The 18,342-nt window shown below is 40.3% G+C and overlaps 5 protein-coding genes across 6 annotated transcripts in view; 3 read left to right on the top strand and 2 right to left on the bottom strand.

Moving 5' to 3' along the window:
* The window catches only part of LOC131128114 (uncharacterized), a 101,349-nt gene extending 100,845 nt beyond the window's left edge, over positions 1-504 (bottom strand). For both annotated transcript variants that reach the window (XR_013627142.1, XM_058070692.2), the window contains exon 1: positions 172-504. Coding sequence is in view for 1 of the 2 variants with exons in the window: in XM_058070692.2 (XP_057926675.2) it covers positions 172-265 (94 nt within the window). In the remaining variant the exon portion in view is untranslated. The remainder of the gene's footprint in view (positions 1-171) is intronic.
* Positions 505-2,051: 1,547 nt separating this feature from the next.
* LOC144894386 (uncharacterized) lies at positions 2,052-6,358 on the bottom strand. The gene is made up of 2 exons (XM_058070657.2): positions 5,919-6,358; positions 2,052-3,904 (listed from the first exon to the last, which is right to left on the bottom strand). The coding sequence occupies exons 1-2, from the start codon at positions 6,034-6,036 to the stop codon at positions 2,052-2,054; spliced, it is 1,971 nt and encodes a 656-aa protein (XP_057926640.2). The 5' UTR covers positions 6,037-6,358.
* Positions 6,359-6,411: 53 nt separating this feature from the next.
* Positions 6,412-10,592, top strand: LOC144894405 (uncharacterized). The gene is made up of 2 exons (XM_058070667.2): positions 6,412-6,884; positions 8,216-10,592. The coding sequence occupies exons 1-2, from the start codon at positions 6,767-6,769 to the stop codon at positions 9,772-9,774; spliced, it is 1,677 nt and encodes a 558-aa protein (XP_057926650.2). The 5' UTR covers positions 6,412-6,766; the 3' UTR covers positions 9,775-10,592.
* Positions 10,593-11,098: 506 nt separating this feature from the next.
* Positions 11,099-14,552, top strand: LOC131128106 (uncharacterized). The gene is made up of 2 exons (XM_058070683.2): positions 11,099-11,413; positions 12,419-14,552. The coding sequence occupies exons 1-2, from the start codon at positions 11,323-11,325 to the stop codon at positions 13,858-13,860; spliced, it is 1,533 nt and encodes a 510-aa protein (XP_057926666.2). The 5' UTR covers positions 11,099-11,322; the 3' UTR covers positions 13,861-14,552.
* A 146-nt stretch (positions 14,553-14,698) lies between these two features.
* Positions 14,699-18,076, top strand: LOC131128111 (uncharacterized). Its single transcript, XM_058070688.2, has 3 exons — positions 14,699-14,964; positions 15,334-15,502; positions 15,934-18,076. The coding sequence occupies exons 2-3, from the start codon at positions 15,430-15,432 to the stop codon at positions 17,373-17,375; spliced, it is 1,515 nt and encodes a 504-aa protein (XP_057926671.2). The 5' UTR covers positions 14,699-14,964; positions 15,334-15,429; the 3' UTR covers positions 17,376-18,076.
* The last annotated feature ends 266 nt before the right edge of the window (positions 18,077-18,342 follow it).

Raw genomic sequence — 18,342 nt, 5'->3', positions numbered from 1 at the left:
CATTTTACCACATGAGCTGTGACCCTTGCAGTTTTGCTCTTCCAGTTTGTTTCACATTCTTTGCTCTACTCGTGCCTTTGCCAATCATGGCGGCTCTTTAACTTGCTCTGCGTGGACTGCTAACTTCTAATTTTCTCCCAAATAGCCTCTAAAATGACGTTGCTCACTCACCTTTATCGGCAGTTTGGGGCTTTTCCTCCGTTGGTTTTCTGGGAGTTGGTGGCGCTGATTCTCTTCCTCCTTCTCTTTGACTGGACGTCGCCATCTTAGCATAGCAGTGGTTCGTCTTCTATTTTATATCTTCTATCTTCACCTCGAAGAGCAATCTAATGCTCAACTTCCGTGTCGTTGCCTTTACGGACGAGTCTTTGAGATATTCGTTTTTATCTTTGCTGTGAATCCATAAAAGTGTTTTATCATAATTTTTAAAATTCTGTCCGGAGCTCGAGAAGGCCACATTCAGCAAGCCGCCATCTTGTTTTCTTCTTCGGCTTCTTCTTTATGTTTTAAGCGGGAATGCAGACTTTGTTTATGTACTACCGCCACCATCCGGATGTCAAGACAATTTTGAAGGGGGACACTTTTATTATTTCCCCCACGCTGACATTTTAAAGTAATCGTTCCAGAAAACACCGTATTAAAAAAAAAACTTCAAAATATAAAACATTATCATGTATTGAAACCATCTTCTGTCTATTGCCATGACATTAATAGTCCAGTCCAATGGACAAATAGTACAAATTTTGCACGCATTTTTGCAAGACAACATGCAGCAAACTTCATCACAGAGCATAAATAATGAATAGTGAGTACAATATCCAATTAGGTTTTTTTTAAAACAAACTTTATTGCTAACAACTACACAGTAATATACATTTAAGGATTTATTTTACGGATATAATAATAATTGACAGCTGTACTTGTTTTAATACTCATAATTTAAAAAAATGCATTATCCATAATAGATACTCGTTTATTTTTAACAAGTATTCGGCTCATCCCTAATCTGAACTATCCCTTTAAGACTGATGTCATTTTAAGTTTTAATTATTGTTGTTGAAGTAGGTAAACAGGACCTGTTACCTACATTAACAGTAGAACAGCAACACAAAATAACCCACAAAGAAAGCTTTCTTGATCTTCCAGACTTTGCACCTCTCCCTGCAATGTTTTCATGGATTCCCTGCCTCTTGCAAGTAAACGGTCTGTATAATTTACACCATTCCAGGCACTCCCACAAGCCCACCCCCGGGGATGGATATACTATTAAGGAAGAGTACACACCCCCAACTATATTCATGTAGAATTAAGCATACTAAACAAATAACGGAACAAACAAGAAAGCCATTTTAATACTCCATTAGAAGGTGCAGAAGCGGAGTTGTTACATTTCTGCTGTTACATATTTATGTATATATATATATATATATATCTACACAGGCATATATAGACATAACATTCATCCATCTCATCAGTGTCCTAGGTCCAATAGTCATGCATAACACTGGCTTGTTATACAATAGAGCCCCCTCCGGTACTGACCAAGTCATCATTACATTAAGCATACTTTATACTATTCTTTTTACACAGTTGAAGAATTTATACAAAAAGTATGTTTGGAAAATGTTACAGCAGAAGGTCATGGTCATTTTTTGTTGTATTCATCCAACAAAAAATAGTCCCAGTCATTGTCTCCGTAATCTAATGTTTGCTTCATTAAAGCCGATACCAAGTGTAAAGTTAGTACTTATGGAACATTGTTACAGAACATCGTCACAACACAAACGCAACTTAATGATCACAGATGGGTGCGGCCAGGAATTCTGGGCCTCATAAAAAATAACTGAAAACACAAAGCAGTGTTGCCCTCAACCAAAATGATGCAGAAGCAGAAGAAAGGAAAATGAAAAACACACAACAAATCAACACACTAACCCAAAAGGATAACTTGAATCATACGCAAAGTGGAGCATTTCTCATCTGTGACATGACATCGTTCATTTTAAAATCTTTCCACACACACACACACACACACACACCGGCCATGACATTTATTCTCCATCGTGCGTCTGAATGTGAACTGCCAAACTTTTCATATGAGAAAGACTTTTCTCATTTTTGTGTGTGCGTTCATGTTGAATCAAATGGCTCTTAAAGACAAACGCTTGAGCACAAACCAAACAAATAAACGCCTTTTCTCCGGTGTGGGTGTGTGTGTGACAAGTCAATCTCCTCCTGCTGGAAAAGCTTTCGCCGCAAACCGAGCAAGTAAACGGCTTTTCTCCTGTGTGCATTCCCATATGAGACACCATATGTTCTCTTCTCGTGAACGTTTTATCGCAAACCGAGCAAGTGAAAGGCTTTTCACCTGTGTGCATCCTCATGTGTGATATAACGTACGACTTTCGAGCAAATCTTTGGGCACAAACAGAACAACTAAAAGGTTTTTCTCCTGTATGCGTTCTCGTGTGCGTCACCAAGTGGGCACGCTGAGAGAATCTTTTAGCGCAAACCGAGCACTCATAGGGTTTTTCTCCTGTGTGTTTCTGCATGTGATGTGTCAAACTGTAGCTGTAGGAAAAGCTTTCGCTACAAACGGAGCAACTGAACGGCTTCTCTCCCGTATGCGTTCTCATGTGTGATAACATGTGCGCACGCATTGGGAATGTTTTGCTACAGACGGAACAAGCAAAGGCTCTTCTTCCCGTGTGTTTCAGTTTATGATAAGTTAAACTGCTCTTGTTGGAAAAGCTTTCGTCGCAAACTGAGCAACTGTAAGGTTTTTCACCTGTGTGCATTCTCATGTGCGATACCAAGGTTGACTGGTGAGCAAATCTTTTGTTACAAACAGAACAGCTAAAAGGTTTTTCTCCCGTGTGCCTTCTCATGTGTGATTCCATGTGCGCACGCAGAGAGAATCTTTTCGTACAAACGGAACAAGCAAAGGGTTTCTTTTCTTTGTGTTTCAGCTTGTGATAAGATAAACTGCTCTTGTTGGAAAAGCTTTCGTCGCAAACAGAGCAGCTGAAAAGTTTCTCCCCCGAGTGCGTTTCCATGTGTGATTCCAAAGCCGACTTTCCATCAAATAATTGACAACACACGGAACAACAAAAAGGTTTTTCTCTGGTATGGCTTCTCATATGTGACACCATGTGTGCACGCTGAGAGAATCTTGTGTCGCACACTGAGCAACTGAAAGGTTTTTCTTCTGTGTGCGTTCTCGTGTGCAATATCAAAGCAGACTTACGGGAGAATCTTTGACCGCAAACCGAACAACTGAAAGGTTTTTTTCTAGTCTGGGTCTGCGTGTGTGGAGTTATACTCGAGTGGTACTCGTCAGGAAAGCCTTGAGCGCAAACTTCAGCCGTCCTCTCGTCAGTGGGCATGCCCATATCATCTTCAGAGTCGGTGTTGCTGCTCAAAGCTTCTCGGTCGTCATCCTCGGGGCAGTATGACGTGTCGTCACTATCGGATAGTGGGGCCAAAAGGTCGACTTGTGTCTCCTCTTCGTCTTTAATCTTCACAAACACCGTCAGTGGCAACTTGGTGAGATCATCCTCGAGAAGATACTCCCCCTCCTCAGTGATTTCGAGTTCCTCCTCCTCCTCTTTACAGTGGGAGGGCTGTGGATCCTCTTTTGTCAAAGTGGAGCTCCCCCCCTGCGACTGAGGGGGACATTCTCCGTCATGACCAATCAGCTGCTGGACGTCTGAAGGACACAACAAATTTAAGGACTCAGGGGGCTTGTCTTCATGGTCTTCAATCTTCACAGAGACAACGGTCAGCTTGGTGAGATCATCCTCCTGCTCCTCTTCCTCTTTAACATGGGGGGGCTGTAGATCCTCCTCACCCCCCTGTGGGTGTGTGGGATGTTCTTCTTGACAGCCAGTCAGCTGCTGGACATCTGCAGGACACAACACAGACAACTTCAGATGTTTCTCCTGGAACTTGTGACTTTCTTTACTGCATGTGTGTGTAGTGTTTCCTGGACATTGATTGAGAGTCTGACAGAATGATGGATAACTGTTCTTATTATTATTATTATTATTATTATTATTATTATTATTATTATTATTATTATTATTATTATTATTATTATTATTATTATTATTATTATTATTATTATTGTTGTTGGGAGTATGGCTGCCACAAACCATCATTTTTTTGGTCAATTATAACACCCAAGTTGAACAGTTTTGGCTCCGGTACTGAACCCTGGGGTACACCACATGATATATTTAAGCTTGCAGGTGTATATTCTCAGAGTGGAAATTAAGCTAAGTGATGTACATCAGTGGTTTTGCTATCTCATTAATGACCTTTTTATGACCTTCACCATGCAGATTCCATGACAGTCAGTCTATGTTTGTTGCTTATGTATAATATCAATCTTTTAGTCTTTTTTTTTTCCCACACCGGTGAGGAACTTCGAGTTAGGATTCCTGTCTATACTTTCAGGTTTGGTCCAATATTTAGAAAGTATTTATTGAACATTTCAACCACCTTGTTCATAGTATAATTTTTATTATAATAAAATATTTAGGCTAATCTGCTTTCTTGGTTCCATTCCTAATTATACTGTTTAAGATTTAACTTTCCTATAATATTCTCTCTTATATACTCTTAAAACATAATATAATAAATATACTTTATGATGTGTTTTTCTTCTTAGAAGCATTTTGGAGACCCTTTTGTCATGCACGGTTTAATACTCTTGTTTATTAGACAATTCTCTCAATGGACAATCATAGAGCTTCATATAACTATTTAGAAATTGTTTGTATGCTTCATTTTTTTTACTTTATTCATCCAGATATTTCTTAAAAGCAATAATACTTTCCTCCGTTGGCAGTCTTTGAAATGTCTTGTTTTCCACCTTGCTTATTGTTGTATTGTTCCTCTGTATAATAATAGCATTTGTTTATAAGTATCTCGATCTATATCTATATCCAAGATGTGGGTAATAAGGCCCAATGTTGTTTATTTCTCGATGGTAAGTTAGGCTGGGTGTATTTGATATTTTATATGCTGAATATGCTAAATTCGCTCTGGAAGGGAACACACGTAGCTGGTCACAGCCGCTTTTTGGAAGGTGTGTGTGTCCCATTACATTTGGTGTAAAAGTAAATGACCCAAAAAGAACATCCCAACAACAGTAAAATATGGTGGTGGTAGTGTGATGGTCAGGGGCTGTTTTGCTGCCTGGAAGATTTGTTGCGATAAGGGACCATGAATTCAAAATTGGTTGATACGGACCAATTTTTTGTCTCCCAAAAAAAATACTGGCCTGCTGTCAACGTTAGCATGCTAGCTTGTTATTGTTAAATGAATGAAGCCTAACCAGAGTCGCCACCCTCCCCTTCTTGTTTGTTTATATGGCAGCAAACTAGTTTCATTGTAATTGTATATTACGTGCTAACGATGTATATTGTAGAAATATATAATGACATGTTTTCGTATTGCGATTTAAGATATATTACATATAGCAATATAGTTTAAGCCCTTAACATTCAACCATTCAAAGCATATGCTGTTCTGTTGTTTTGTAACATAACAATGAATAGAAAAATAGTTAAAATGCTTTAAATTGCTTTGGTAACGTTCTTTTACTATAAGAGCTATCTATGATCAGAGCGAACTGGGCACCTACTGAAGGACCCCATGGAGGCTAGAACCGCCCCTGGCTATCATCCTTGTCTTTTCACAAGCGCTTGTTTTACTATTCCAGTTTCTGAATTTGTTTTTCACATTATTTGTCTAAACTGACTTGAATTCCGCTGCCTTCGTCAAGCTAACAATCATGGCGGCTCTTTGTTTCACTTGCTCTACGTGGTCGGCTCATGTCCAAATTAAATAAACCCCCATTTCGCGGTTTAAGCTTCCAAAAATGACGTTGTTGGAAATATCAACTCGCTCACCGTTATCTGCAGTTTGGGGCTTTTTTTCCGTTGATGATTTTCTGGGAGTTGGTGGCGATGATTCTCTTCCTCCTTCTCTTTGACTGGACGTCGCCATCTTAGCATAGCAGTGGTTCATCGTCTATGACTCGGGTAGCTCTCCGATACGCCAAAGTTCGCTTTTGTCTTTGAATTATTTGTTGCTGTATTTGCTGTCAATCTATTTAACTGCTGTCTCGTAATTTCCAACTTCTGTCCGGGCTCCAGAAAACCACAGCACGCCACGTTGTTTTCCTTCCTTTTCTCCGTATAGCTGGGTTTCAACCACGTGACCCGGAAGCTATATCCGGAATGACGTTGCAAGTTGTTGAAATGATTTCCTCATATTGTGTGATTGGCCATGGTGGGATGCATGAAGACATGAAAACAGGGCGATAATAAAGTATCTTCAGCGTCAGACAATTAAAATAATGCATGTGACGTGTCTGTGACGTGTCTATTTGCGTTCTTACATCACATCCGGGTATAGAAGAATTAGTGTGGAATGGTTCCGGGAGCAGATATAACTATTCATGAATTGACTGAAAGCTGGTTCTTTAACGTTGCAACACTCTTCCACTTCACAAGGTGGCGGTAACGCACACCGGTCTCCCTTAAATAACAGAAGAAGAAGAAAAAAGATGGCGAGCTGAACGGCTTTACTTTTCAGCGCTGCCCGACAAAAGTTTCCAAAATACAATAAAGCAGTTATTTAGATACACAGCAAAGACAGTAACGGATACCTTAATAATTCGCCCTTTCTAAAGCCCACAAAATGGACGTTTAGTGTAGAGCATTGCAGTGCTATTTATCTGAAGACGCCATAGAAGATGAACCACTGTTATGCTAAGATGGCGACGTCCAGTCAAAGAGAAGGAGGAAGAGAATCATCGCCACCAACTCCCAGAAAATCACCAACGGAGAAAAAGCCCCAAAGTGCAGATAACGGTGAGCGAGTTGACGTTTATAACAACCCTGAAACGAGAGATGATTTGAATTGGATGTGCTGAGCAAGGTAAACAAAGAGCCGCCATGATTGTTTTGAGTTCAAATCTCACAACTCACAATAAACATCCTCAGTCCGTATACAACAATTTAGATCATTTTAATCATATGCATGTAGTCCAGCTATCCAAACTAATACACATGAAAAGATTAGTGGAAACGCTGTTATAGTTACCATTAGATGTTAGCTTCGTCTTTCACACGCAAATCCATTCAATGACCAACAGCGCCCCCTGGTGTTGTTTGACATTTCTGCAGAAGAACCTTGATTAAAAACAGTAAAGTAAACGTTTGCTGCACTCTCCTTTGCATTTTGTCACCAAAACAAACTTTACGTGTCCTTAATTGTCATAAAAACCGTTGCTAATAACCAACATCATTATTACATACAAATTATTATTACAACAACGTCATTATTTTGAGACCCCTTTGTCATGAATGTTATAATACACAATATGCATGTAATATTGTCATTGTTATTTCAAGACCATTTTATCATGAATATAATGATGATATGGCATAAACTTTATTTTCTCAAGCATATCTAACATTGTAACTGAGCATTTAAATACATTAAATGGGGTCTATTATGCTATTTTTCAGGCCTTTGATTTGAGTTCTGGACCCCTACTCCTCCTCCAGGGTGTGTTCATTAAAAAAAACAAAAAACTAGACTCTCCAAGAAGTAGACACTAAAGTTACAATTTAATATTTTTATGACATTTCTTCATTTGCATATGTTGGTATGACATCATCATTCGGTCCATACCAACATTCATTGCATAGTTTTCACCCGTTTTCCGGTGGGAAAAATTCAAGGAAAAGTCCTAAACTTTGATGCAAAATGAGAATTTTGGTTCTTCAAGGCTGCGATCCGTGATAAAAATCTCTAAATCTCTGTGGCAGCCGTAGGCTGTGTCCACCTGAAGCTCTGATGTCGCCTTCTGTCCACCCGCCACTCAAATCCCAGAGGAACACATTTACAGCAACACACATGAGCTTAATTATGAGTCTTAATTATGTCTTAAACCGCGCATTTACTCTTATATGTTCTATGTTGTAATAAGACTGTAAATGTGAGTATAGGGGTGTTATATCATATCTAGAGGGCTCTATTTGTGTTTTAAAATGTATTGAGAAGCTTGTAAATTTGTTTCTATGCTCTAACTATGAAAATATTCCGGTTCAGAGCCAATAAATTGGGAAAAATGAGGGATTACTGTACTCATCACACTCACGGTTTGCAGGCCTGAAAGTGTCTTTGTGTCCTGCAGACTTCCAGAAACTGATCTCTCGTCAAGAAGATAATCCCACTTTGAAGCAAGAGAATGCCCGGCCCCCCAACATTAGCGAGGAAGAGGAGGACCTCTGGACCACCCAGGAGGTGAGAGAGAAGGAAGAGGCTGATCTCACCAAGTTGCCACTGACTGATGTCTCTGTGAAGACTGAAGACCATGAAGACAAACCACCTGGGTCGTGTCCTTCAGATGTCCAGCAGCTGACGGCTCAACAAGAACAAATTCCCACTCGCCCGCAGGGGGGCGGCTGCACTCTGAAGCAAGAAGAACCACCACTCCTCTATGTTAAAGAGGAAGAGGACGAAGTCTGGATCACTCAGGAAGTAGACTGTCTCCCAGGGCTGGAGGAGGCTGATCTCACCAAGTTGCCACTCACTGTTGTCTGTGTGAAGACCGAAGACCATGAAGACGAACCACTCAAGTCCTCACAGCTTCATCACAGTCCAAGTGAGGAGAACAGAGGCAGCAGCAGCAGCTCACCACAACACATGACAACAGAAGCTGATGGAGACCACTGTGGAGGATCCCAAGCAGACAACCTCTTAGCTCCGCTATCAGATAGCGATGACGTAACATCACACTCTCCTGAGAATGAAGACTGGGACCGCAACCAAGAACCTTTGAGCAGCGATACAGACTGGGAAGGTGATATGAGGACTCAAACTGGCAACAAACACTCTGAAAAGGGTAAAAAATGTATGACCTGCTCAGTTTGTGATAAGAGTTTTATATATAAGAGTGATTTGACGAAACACATGAGAAGGCACACTGGAGAAAAACCTTTTAGTTGCTCTGATTGTGCGAAAAGCTTTTTTTCTAAGAGTGATTTGAGTCGACACATGATAACGCACACAGGGGAAAAACCTTTTGGTTGCTCAGTTTGTGCAAAAAGCTTTTCTCTTAAGGGGATTCTGACTCAACACATGCTGACTCACACGGGAGAAAAACCCTTTAGTTGCTCGGTTTGTGGAAAAAGCTTTACTTACCAGAGAGATGTGACTCAACACATGAGAACTCACACAGGAGAAAAACCTTTCAGTTGCTCAGTTTGCGGTAAACTATTCTCTCAGAGGTCGAGTGTGGTATCACACATGAGAACTCACACTGGAGAAAAACCTTTCTGTTGCTCAGTTTGTGGTCAGAGGTTCTCCCAGAGGACAAATTTGGTATCCCACATGAGAATGCACACAGGACAGAAGCCTTTTTCCTGCTCAATTTGTGGTGAAAGTTACTATTCCAAATCCAGTATTACTTACCACATGCTGAAACACACGGGGGATAAAGGCTTTAGTTGTTCTGTGTGTGGGAAACGCTTTCTTCAGAAAGATTCCATGCCAAGACACATGAGAACGCACACAGGAGAAAAACCCTTCAGTTGCTCAGTTTGTGGTAAACAATTCGCCAACAAATCAAGCATTAACTCGCACATGAAAACACACAAAGGAGGGACACCTTTCAGCTGCTCAGTTTATAGTAAAAGTTATTCACGTAAGACGAGTTTGACAGTTGACACGCTAACACCCAACGGAGAATAAAAATGGTACTGTCCAGGTTGTGCTAAAATGTTGAAAGTGAAACTAACTCCTGAGTTAGTGTTCTGCTAATAATATCAGCGACGTGGTGTTTTTCTTTTGTTCCATCTTTTGGACCGCACCCGTCCATCAACGACCATGAAATTGTGTTTGTGATGAGACAATGTTCAATAACAGTGTTGTGAAGCACATCTAACATTATGGAGATAATGACATTTTTACTATATTTCTATGTAGATATTTGTACTGTGATTTTTTTTTTGCTGTAACCTTTTCAAAATATACTTTATAAGAAGTCCAGGAGATCTAGTTGGGCGTTTTGTATGTAATTTGGTGAGGGTGGGGCAAGTCAAAATCAGAGTCATATATAATAGAACATGATGAAAGCGGAACATGTATTTAAAGTAACAAAAACTAGCTGTATTCTTTCTCTATAAATAATAAATCAAACATTTCCAAATGCAGTCTACCATGGTTAATCTTGCAATTAATTAAAGTGAGCTTCATGAGATATTTTGAGTGAGGCAAGCCTGTGTGTCCCTAACACACAGGCATGGTGCTCATGGTGGTGGTTTGGCAAAGTTTAGCTACAAATGTTAGCGATCATTGAATGTATACAGCAATCGCTTAACAGCATAAACGGAGTGAGCCCTTTTATCAGTTTTAAAGTCTCTGTCTCGGTGGGTGGAGGCGGGGCATCTAACATACACACAGAGTGCAGAAGAGTGTAAAATGGAAGAAATTAAATTAATTATTTGCAATATATTGTCATGTGTTTATAATTTATTATTGTACTTTTAATAAAATATCATCCCGTCTAATTTGTGAGGTATTTTGCAGTGCAAGAATTTTACTCTTTTGAATGCATATTGTTTTGAAAACTCCTTACTCATGTAACCCTAGCGGACTGCATGAAACTACACTGAAATCCATCCAGAACTGGACTTAAGGGACCAAGTGGGAGGTAAGTCACTGTTGATGGACTACACCACTGATGGGAATGTCATACAACTTCATGTCAAAAACGCCAAACTATCCCTTTAACAGTTATGTTTATGGATATAATAAAAACCAGTTTAAAAGTGTCAATGTTCTTTAAGTAGACATTTTTAATATGTAACATGAATGTATGGACACCTAGTGATGGACAGAGTTATAAAACATTTTAACATTCACAGTTAGACAGTGGTTCATATAGTATAACTTCGGTTGTTTATTTATTTTTTCCGTTTTTTAATGTAACGTTATACAATTATCGTCAATTTTAATATCCTCCAGTAGGTGGCGGTATCCGCCTTGACAATCATGGCTGCAGCCCGCCATTAATCTAAAGGAAGAAGAATCAAAGGCGGAAGAGGAAAGCGGACATAGGGACTGTGGCTACCGACGAAAGCCTCTAAAATACAACAAAGCAGCTATTCGGAGTCACATCAAATATAGAAATGATAACCTCAGAGGTTCGTTTTTTGTAAAGACCACAAAACGGATGTCTAATGTTAAGCATTGGAGTTTTATTTGAAGCGAAGATAGACGAACCACTGCTATGCTAAGATGGCGACGTCCAGTCAAAGAGAAGGAGGAAGAGAATCGGCGCCACCAACTCCCAGAAAATCATCAACGGAGAAAAAGCCTAGAGATCACGGTAAGTTTCTAACAACGTCTTTTTTTTTAGGGGGGGTTGTATCCAAAACCCCTAAAAGAGTTATCCCACCATGCCGAGCAAGTTTAAAGAGGTCGCCGTCATTGTTAGCTTGAAGGAGGCAAAAAGTGTGAAAGACAAACAGCCGCTTATGTCGGGTAAAAGGGTAAAATTGTAAAAGAAAGTTACCAAAACAAATTCAAATGTGTTTTTTTTGTTGTTTTGGTCGCTTAAAAATATTGTTAAAAGAAAAGCAGTCTTTCTATATTGCAAAGGGAAAACATGTCACGTGTCATTTTTACAAAAAAAAACAAATGTGGCCACTTATCCACCCCCAGAAAAGGTACAACAGTACATTGTTTACCTTTTAGTAAGATCTCTGCATCAGAGGTCCAGGGTGTACTGAGCCTCTTGTTCGAAGTCCGCTGGGATAGGCTCCAGCCTACCCCCGCTACCCTGGTGAGGATAAGCGGTAAAGAAAATGGATGGATACTCATTTTGAGCGATGTCACTGTCATCATAATTACTATTATTATAATTACACCCACAAACTGATATTTATATGTTATTATTGTCACTGGGTCCGGATACGGACCGAGGTCCACCATTTGGCGATGGTTAAGTACATTCATTCATTCATTTTCTACCGCTTTTCCACATGAGGGTCGTGTGGGTGCTGGAGCCTATCCCAGCTGTCTTCGGGCGTGAGGTGGGGTACACCCTGGACTGGTCGCCAGCCAATCACAGGGTACATATAGACAAACAACCATTCACACTCACATTCATACCTATGGACAATTTGGAGTCGCTAATTAACCTAGCATGTTTTTGGAATGTGGGAGGAAACCGGAGTACCCGTAGAAAACCCACGTATGCACACAGAGATGGCCGAGGGTGGAATTGAACCCCGGTCTCCTAGCTGTGAGGTCTGCGCGCTAACCACTAGACCGCCGTGCCGCCCGGTTAAATACAAACCACTTGAATTCTCTCATTGGTTGTGTCTTTCAGACATCCAGCAGCTGATTGGTCATCATAAAGAACATCCCTCTCAGCCACAAGTATGGACCTCCACTTTGAAGCAGGAAGATCCAATGCCGACCCAATTTAAAGAGGAAGAAGAAGAACTTTGGATCTCTCAGAGTGGAGAGTGTCTTCTCGGGTCCGAGGAGGTTGTTCTCAGCAAGTTGCCACTGAGTGATGTCTCTGTGAAGACCGAAGACCAAGATGAAAAACCACCCGAGTCCTCGCAGCTTCATCACAGTCCAAGTGAGGAGAACAGAGGGGCGGAGCCTCCGAGCAGCATCTCACCACAACACATAAAAACAGAAGCTAATGGAGGATCCCAAGCAGACAACCTCTTAGCTCCACTATCAGATAGCGATGATGTAACATCACACTCTCCTGAGGATGAAGACTGGGACGACACCCAAGAACCTTTGAGCAGCGACACAGACTGCGAAGGTGATATGAGGACTCAAACTGGCGACAAACATTTTGAATGCTCTAAAAAGAAGACGGGTAAAAAGTGTGTTTCCTGCTCAGTTTGTGCTAAAAGTTTTCTTTTCAAAAGCCATTTGACTCGACACATGCCGAAACATACAAGAGAAAGACCTTTCGCTTGCTCACTTTGTGATAAAACCTATTCTTACAGACGCGGCTTGACTTATCACATGCTGACGCACACAGAAGAAAAACCCTTTGGTTGTTCTGTTTGCGGTCGCAGATTCTTTCAAAAGTCACTTCTGGTAACACACATGAGAAAGCACACCGGGGAAAAACCTTTTAGTTGCTCAGTATGCGCTAAGACGTTTTCTTATAAACCTAATTTGACTCATCACATGCTGAAACACGCGGGAGTAAAACGATTTGGTTGTTCCGTTTGCGGTCAAAGATTCCATAGTAAGTCAAGCATGGTGTCACATATGACGACACATACGAGAGAAAAACGCTTTAGTTGCTCCGTTTGTGGTAAGATCTATTCCTATAAACGTAGTTTGACTTATCACATGGCCACACACACAGCAGAAAAACCTTTTGGTTGTTCTGTTTGTGGTCACAGATTCTCTCATAAGTCCGTTTTGGTATCACACATGAGAATGCACACAGGAGAAAAACCTTTTGGGTGTTCTGTTTGTGGGCAAAGATTCCCCAGAAAGTCACGTATAGTATCTCACATGACAACACATACAGGACAAAAACCCTTCAGTTGCGCTATTTGTGGTAAGAACTATTCTTATAAACATCTTTTGAATGCTCACATGGCGAAGCACAAAGATGAAAAACCTTTTGGTTGTTCTGTTTGTGGTGAAAGATTCTTGCAAAAGTCACACATGGTATCACATGTGAGAACACACTCGAGGGAATACGATTGTCAAGAAGGGTCCGCGTCAGCCTCAGATAGTCAGCCAAAACATTATTGGAACCAAAAAGGCTTTGAATGGTCTTTCTGAATTTCATCCATGCCCACTCCAAAACATATAGAACATTTTCTCTGGAATGAAAACATGGATTCAACCTGAGCTCCTTTAGTGCCTTGTTGGACTCTTTCTCCAGAGAGCATTATGGGACAAAAAGGGTCAAACAGACAGGGAGCATTAAACATGGGACATCGAAAGGTGGGAATAAATGATGGCTTCCAACGCTACTGGCAGATCCACCTGAGATGTTTTCTACCCGGGTCCCTCATGATCTGGGGTTGTTTTTCTATTCAGTAGAACACTGGCGCTTCAGATGGTGCAGGGTCGTCAAACGTCAGCCGGTTGGGTGCACATGTTGCAGCGGGCACCCCTCATGACGAGGCTTTTCTGACCATCATAGGCGTAAATTGGGTAAGGCAGGTAAAACCAAGTACTGTATGTTGTGTACAGTGGCGGCTCTTAGTTTCAATGGCGAGACCCCCCCTATCGACGACGCCCACCACGTGTAGTAGCATGTTGGATCTTGTCCCCTTACTCAAATGGCTCAATTGTGATGGACTGAACAATATAGTACCGCGCTTAGCAACATGGGTCTGTCTATTGTTGGGAATTGAATATTTTCTACTCTGTTTTAGATATACAGTCTCTCCAGTGCTGGCATTGCATTTCCTTGTATTTACTCCTGTTTGAATTAAATTGTAAACTGTCCTTGAAGCTCCTGGACCCATTTGACAGCTGTTAGAATAAAAAAAAAAAATATTTCTCCTCTCTTGTAGAGAATTATTGGATGACATTTTTAGCTAATTGGTTATTTTTAGCCTTATGCATTATTTTAGCTGTTTAAAGATGAACTATATCAGCAAGTTGAAGTATTTGGGATTTTAGAAATAAGAAGTACATGTGTTGGAAGATAACATTCAATGTTATGTTATTTTCAGATATATATTTTCATTTCTAAAGAAAACCCGGCTTCTAAAGACATTACAAAGTCGGTCAGATTCTGTTTCCCACCCCGAGTCAGAAGGTGGCGGTATTGCAGACATAAAAGCTGCTTGTCGGCCGACAATAAACAACAGAAGAAGAAAACCAGGAACCGACTAGTCTGTCGTCAGGAGTGCATATAACCTCACGAAAGTAGTAAGTGGAAATAGTTCAGTCTAAATATTTTGTTAATAATAATAATAATATGTTTCGATAATAAGACTAAATAAATAAAAAATAAATGTAGTCATCCAAGGAGGCTTTTGGCTATGAAGCTAGTGGCTATTAGCATCCTTATTGTTGCATTCAAGGGCAGTGGACTGTGTGGATTTAATCAAATATGATGTGTATATTTAAATACTACTTTAACTGGTAATGTATATGTTGAATTAAAATGTAAAAGTTATAAACTTAATGTGTTTTGTTTGACGACGCTAAGGTTAGCTTTCGGTTGGGTTTAAAGCGGTATTAACCTCATATGAAACTGTTTGTCCACGGATTGTGTGTTTTTGCTATATGTTTTAGCTTCACAGTCGCTCCCCACTGAGGAATAAAAGTGACTGTGGAGCATCGGAGTTTTATCCGAAGTGAAGATAGAAGACGAACCACTGCTATGCTAAGATGGCGACGTCCAGTCGAAGAGAAGGAGGAAGAGAATCATCAACGGAGAAAAAGCCCCAAACTGCAGATAACGGTGAGCGGAGGCGGGGTACACCCTGGACTGGTGGCCAGCCAATCACAGGGCACATATAGACAAACAACCATTCACACTCACATTCATACCTATGGACAATTTGGAGTTAATTAACCTAGCATGTTTTTGGAATGTGGGAGGAAACCGGAGTACCCGGAGAAAACCCACGCATGCACGGGGAGAACATGCAAACTCCACACAGAGATGGCCGAGGGTGGAATCGAACCCGGGTCTCTTAGCTGTGAGGCCTGCATGCTAACCACTTGCGCACCACGCAGCCCCACCAATATATATATATATGTATGTATATGTATGTAAAATCACTTTCGTTATGTTGACAAAAAAGAGAAATACCGAACAACGAGTGTTAGAAGTTCCAGGAGAAACATCTCAAGGATCACACCTGAGCTAAGTTTGTTTGTGTCCTGCAGATGTCCACCAGCTGATTGGTCACAACAAAGAAGAATGTTCCAATGAGCCACAAGGTCGGCGCTCCACTTGGAAGCAGCAAGATCCAAAGCCTACCCAGGTTAAAGAGGAAGAGGAGGAACTCTGGATCACTCAGGAGAAAGAGCATCTTCCGGGGCTGGAGGAGGCTGATGTCACTAAGTTGCCACTGACTGGTGTCTCTGTGAAGACTGAAGACCATGAAGACAAACCACCTGAGTCCTTACGTTGGTTGTGTCATTCAGACGTCGAGCAGATGATTGGTCATCAAGAAGAATGTCCCACTCAATGGTGGAGCTCCACTTTGAAGCAGGAGCATCCACAGTCCCTCCACATGAAAGAAAAAGAGGATGAACTCTGGATCACTCAGAAGGGAGAGTTCCTTCTCCAACCGGAGGAGGCTGATCTCACCAAGTTGCCACTCACTGTTGTCTGTGTGAAGACCGAAGACCATGAACACAAACCACCTGAGTCCTCACAGCTTCATCACAGTCCAAGTGAGGAGAACAGAGGCAGCAGCAGCATCTCACCACAACACATGACAACAGAAGCCGATGGAGACCACTGTGGAGGATCCCAAGCAGACAACCTCTTAGCTCCGCTATCAGATAATGACGACACAACATCACACTCTACTGAGGATGAAGACTGGGACGACACCCAAGAACCTTTGAGCAGCGATACAGACTGGGAAGGTGATATGAGGACTCAAACTGGCGACAAACACTCTGAATGCTCCAAGAAGAAGACGGGTAAAACGTGTTTTATCTGTTCATTTTGTGGTAAAAGATGTTCTCGTAAAGGACATTTGACTTGTCACCTGCTGAAACACACGAAGGAGAAACCCTTTAGTTGTTCAGTTTGCGCTAAAGGCTTCGCTTACAAAACTAGTCTGACTCATCACATGCTGAAACACACGGGAGAAAAACCTTTTACTTGCTCAATCTGCGCTAAAAACTTCACTTACAAAGCCAGTTTGACTCATCACATGCTGAAACACACGGAAAAACCCTTTTGTTGCTCCGTTTGTGCTAAAAACTTCACTTACAAAGTGAAATTGAATCAACACATGCTGAAACACACGGGAGAAAAACCCTACAGTTGCTCGGTTTGCGGCAAAAAGTTTTCTTACAAGGGTAGTTTGACTCATCACATGCTGAAACACACCGGAGAAAAACCTTTAGTTTATTCTGTTATTGGTGAAAGACCCCCGATAAAGACAGATAGGGTCTCTCACAAGATGACACAGACAGAAGAAAAACTCTTTAGTTGCTCAATGTGTGGGAAGAAGTATTCTTATAAATACCTTTTGGACGTTCACATGATAATGCACTCAAAGGAAAGCGCTTGTCAAGAAGGGGCGGGGTCAGCCTCAGATCAGCCGAAACATTACTGGAACCAAAAAGGCTTTGAATGGTCTTTCTGATATTCATCTTTATACCATAAATAAGCAATGCAAATCAATATCAAATATGTATTCTAATCTGATCATGTGGGATGTGAGTTGAAATGTGGCATTTAAGAGTTTATTGTTATAAACAGAATAAATATGGCGCCGAGATTATAAAGCCGGCTCTGTTGCATCCATTCATCCATTTTCTTTGCCGCTTATCATCAGTAGGGTCTGCTCTGTTGCTAGGAAACAAAATGGAAAAGTAAGATGTAGTCTTATTGGAATAACACAACATGTTTACCAAGGAAACAGCAGTCATTTTACAAGAATAGAGTCTAAATATTAGGAGAAAAAATTAGAAAATGCATCATTTTAAGAGAATAATATGTAAACAATAAACAATATGTCCTATCAGAAACTAAGTTGAAATCCAAAGGGAAAAAAAACTTTAAAAAATATGTAATATGAGAAATAAAACAAAAATCCAAGTAGTAACTTTGGGTTAAGTTGTTTTATGAAAATAATTGCCGAATATGGTAAAGTTGTCATTTATCATCCGATATGTCATAAATATGCAGTATATATCATAATTACTTGAATATTATTTGATCTTGCTTCAAGTTAGAAAGGAATTCATCACATAATTCAGTTCACGGTTCCAAATGTTCCAAAAATCTATTGCAGCGCATTTATTTACTTCCTGTATTCCATATGTAATTTGTAATACATAAAGAAGTAATTATGTAATTACGAATGTTCCATCGATTTAAACTTTCTTTTTGTACATTTTTTTCTGCTAATCACATGACCATTTTATGTTTGTATTACTTTATTAAATTATAAATGCATTCCCTGTTTTGTTTTCATAATATTACGACTTTAAAACATTTTTATATATGACCTTTATGCTCCTAAAATGACATAATTTTCTTCATAATATTAAAATTTTCTCATTATTCTCCTTTACTTTAAAGTTGTTTTTTTATTATTGTAGTTTTAG

The sequence above is a fragment of the Doryrhamphus excisus genome, linkage group LG3, assembly GCF_037039965.1.
Source record: "Doryrhamphus excisus strain RoL-2023G ecotype Guam linkage group LG3, RoL_Dexc_Guam_v1.1, whole genome shotgun sequence".
In the NCBI taxonomy this organism is placed as follows: domain Eukaryota; kingdom Metazoa; phylum Chordata; class Actinopteri; order Syngnathiformes; family Syngnathidae; genus Doryrhamphus; species Doryrhamphus excisus.
The sequence above is the reverse complement of the archived record's forward strand: the minus strand, read 5'-3'. Positions and strand labels throughout refer to the sequence as shown.

What these genes read in the sequence shown, in the direction of transcription:
- LOC144894386 (XM_058070657.2), bottom strand. Translation starts at nt 6,036, where the DNA reads ATGAACCACTGCTATGCTAAGATGGCGACGTCCAGTCAAAGAGAAGGA. An exon ending in GCCCCAAACTGCAGATAACG is followed by an intron (nt 3,905 to 5,918) that starts GTGAGCGAGTTG and finishes TGTGTCCTGCAG; the next exon opens with ATGTCCAGCAGCTGACTGGC.
- LOC144894405 (XM_058070667.2), top strand. Translation starts at nt 6,767, where the DNA reads ATGAACCACTGTTATGCTAAGATGGCGACGTCCAGTCAAAGAGAAGGA. An exon ending in GCCCCAAAGTGCAGATAACG is followed by an intron (nt 6,885 to 8,215) that starts GTGAGCGAGTTG and finishes TGTGTCCTGCAG; the next exon opens with ACTTCCAGAAACTGATCTCT.
- LOC131128106 (XM_058070683.2), top strand. Translation starts at nt 11,323, where the DNA reads ATGGCGACGTCCAGTCAAAGAGAAGGAGGAAGAGAATCGGCGCCACCA. An exon ending in GAAAAAGCCTAGAGATCACG is followed by an intron (nt 11,414 to 12,418) that starts GTAAGTTTCTAA and finishes TGTGTCTTTCAG; the next exon opens with ACATCCAGCAGCTGATTGGT.
- LOC131128111 (XM_058070688.2), top strand. Translation starts at nt 15,430, where the DNA reads ATGGCGACGTCCAGTCGAAGAGAAGGAGGAAGAGAATCATCAACGGAG. An exon ending in GCCCCAAACTGCAGATAACG is followed by an intron (nt 15,503 to 15,933) that starts GTGAGCGGAGGC and finishes TGTGTCCTGCAG; the next exon opens with ATGTCCACCAGCTGATTGGT.